General features: G+C 38.1%; 1 protein-coding gene across 1 annotated transcript; it reads right to left on the bottom strand.

The window, feature by feature from the left end:
• Positions 1 to 487: 487 nt before the first annotated feature.
• LOC108468820 (3-ketoacyl-CoA synthase 1) lies at positions 488 to 2,347 on the bottom strand. The gene has a single exon (XM_017769679.2). It carries the CDS (start codon positions 2,249 to 2,251, stop codon positions 650 to 652), a length of 1,602 nt encoding a protein of 533 aa, XP_017625168.1. The 5' UTR covers positions 2,252 to 2,347; the 3' UTR covers positions 488 to 649.
• Positions 2,348 to 2,824: the final 477 nt, after the last annotated feature.

The raw sequence follows: 2,824 nt of genomic DNA, 5'->3' as shown, positions 1-2,824 counted from the left end.
TCTAAAATATATTTACACCATATTTTTACTTGAATTATAAATTTAACTCGAAAAAGCATATTCTTAAAATAAATAATTTGAATAGATTAAATTAATTAACTTGAAATTAAAAATCTTTTTTTTCTCTAATGGGATCGAGTTTTACTGCTATGGGCGCATTGCACATTTTTGGGGTTGCTTGGGAAATTAGCCTAATGGATAGCATGTTATTACACTAAAAAGGAATTCCTCAACCTCCAACCAAACTGAAGATGTGTGTGTTAAATCTGCATAGCACCAAGCGAAATCTATCATTTATTTTGTAAGGACGGTAAACATAATGTACACCTTCATCACACTTGTCATTCTAAATAAATTATGTAATTATCATTTAGGTCTCTTCTTACCTAAATTAGGTTTAGGTTATCATAGAACTATCATTTTCTTCGTTAAAATGATTTACAAGACAAAATACTATGACAAATAGTCTACAAAACAATATGTCTAGTTATTCCGATAATTGCAATCAAACAAAAAGTTAAAGAGAATCATTTAGCAAATCCAACGTTATTACACCTTGTTGCAAGCCGATAATCAGATTCGATTTTTCTTACAAGAAAAAGAGTAAAGAAGGAAGCTAACATCTTAAGCTTGGGTCACTTCTTATATACTACTTGGAGATGGAGATATCAAGCTTGGCCGGGTACTTATCCATTTCATCCTTCCATGGGTTACACCTTGACTCACTCATAGGAGTAGATCTAAGAGCTCTCCAAACTGTGCTGTTACACTTGAACCCCGACCCGAATGCAATCTGCCACACTCGGTCACCACCCGAGATCCGACCCTTGGCCTCCGTGTATGCCAACTCATACCACAGTGAGCTGCTCGAGGTGTTTCCAAATCTATGTAGAGTCATTCTTGATGGCTCCATATGCCAATCTGTTAGCTCCAAATTCTTCTGTATTTCATCCAAAACCGCCCTTCCACCTGCATGGATACAAAAATGCTCGAAAGCTAGCTTAAAATCAGGTATGTAAGACTTGACCCTGGCTTTCAAAACCTTCTTTCGAACAAGACTAACAAAGAACTTCAACTGCTCTGTGAATGGCAAAACCAGGGGACCTAGGGTAGTAATATTGGTTTTCAATGCATCCCCAGCTACCGCCATCAGTTCCCGACCCAATGAAACCCCAACAGTTCCTTCGTCATCTTCTCTTTGGTAAACGCAGTTGTAATGTTTATCGTCGGCACCTTTATGGGTCCGAACCAAGTGAAGGAGCTGGTACTTGGAACAAGCCTTGTCCCGTGGCTTGTTCGACAAAAGCACAGCGGCTCCACCCATGCGGAATATGCAATTGCATAGCAACATGGAGCGGTCGTTCCCGAAATACCAATTTTGGGTAATGTTTTCGGTACTCACCACCACGGCATACGTGTTAGGATTGGCTCGAAGGAGGTTTTTAGCTAGCTCCACGGATATAAGCCCTGCACTGCACCCCATTCCACCCAGATTGTAGCTCTTGATATCTGTACGTAGCTTGTAATGGTTGATTACCATGGCTGAGAGAGATGGTGTGGGGTTAAATAAACAGGAATTCACGATGAGGATGTCAATATCCTTTGGCCTAACACCGGTTTTCTCAAAAAGGGAGTCCAGTGCTCCAAACATAACAGCTTCGGTTTCAGACCGAGCCTCTTCCATGCACAGGTTCGGCGGTCTAGATGTTATACCTCTTGGAAAATACGTCTCATCGCCTAAACCGGACCGGGTTGCTATCTTTCTTTGAAACTGAAGCGTGTCGTCGGTGAAAGCTCCGGTTTCTTCAGTCATCTTGAGGAACGAGTCAACTGACAGTTTACGATCATCTTGGGATTTGTAACAGGCGAAATCGACGAGATAAACCGGCATGGACCGCTTCGAAAAGTAGAGACCACATAGGAAGAATGGGATTAATGAAGCAGCTAGTCTTGTAGCGGCATCAATGCTCTGAAGCCGAAAAGCTTGATTAATAGTCCATAAATCGTAAAACCTGTCAGGTTTTAGACCGGATAACTGAACCAAAGTGGCGAACATAAGTGGTAGAATAAGAAGGGTGGCGTGGTTACATGAATAACCATAGCCTAAGCCTAACTTAACGTACTTAAGCTTAACGGATTGAAGGAAATCAGGCAATCTTCGACGGATATTGATGATGGCGGAGGAGAAGTCTTTGAATGCCATTTCCGCCGTCAGCCTTTCTTTATCCATCTCTATGCTTTTCCCATCCATATAGCTAGAAGTTGATTAAAGAGTAGGTTTAACTGGTTATGAAAAAAAGATCAGCGGGAGAAAGCTATACAAAGTTAGCTCTGAAACTTGAAGAATGGGGGAGCTTTTATACATATATATATATATATATATATACACTTTAAAAGAAATTAAGGGAAAAGATAGAATGGAATTAATAGTGGGTAGTTCCGGGAAATAATAGTTTCCTGGACCACCTACTAATATATAGTATAGGATTTTATTAGAAGGGTTTATATTTGACATAAAATTTTGGGTATCATCATTGATTTATATGTTGACGTGTAATTGGAAAATTTTAAAATTAAATTTAGCATCATATTGTTCATTTTACCAATTTGAAACTTAAATAATGTGTATCAGTTTATACAACTAATATCGAGACCGTACCAATTTTCATATTTACGGACCCAAAATTGAATATGAGAATAGTGTTAAAATGAATATTTCAATGCAAAACCTTACATTTTTTAAATTTACAAACAACAAGTAAATGATTTATTTTTATTTGCTTTTAAAAATAAATTACTCATATTATCTTATGAATATAATATA

The sequence above is a fragment of the Gossypium arboreum genome, chromosome 8, assembly GCF_025698485.1.
Source record: "Gossypium arboreum isolate Shixiya-1 chromosome 8, ASM2569848v2, whole genome shotgun sequence".
NCBI classification, from domain to species: Eukaryota; Viridiplantae; Streptophyta; class Magnoliopsida; order Malvales; family Malvaceae; genus Gossypium; species Gossypium arboreum.
The sequence above is the reverse complement of the archived record's forward strand: the minus strand, read 5'-3'. Positions and strand labels throughout refer to the sequence as shown.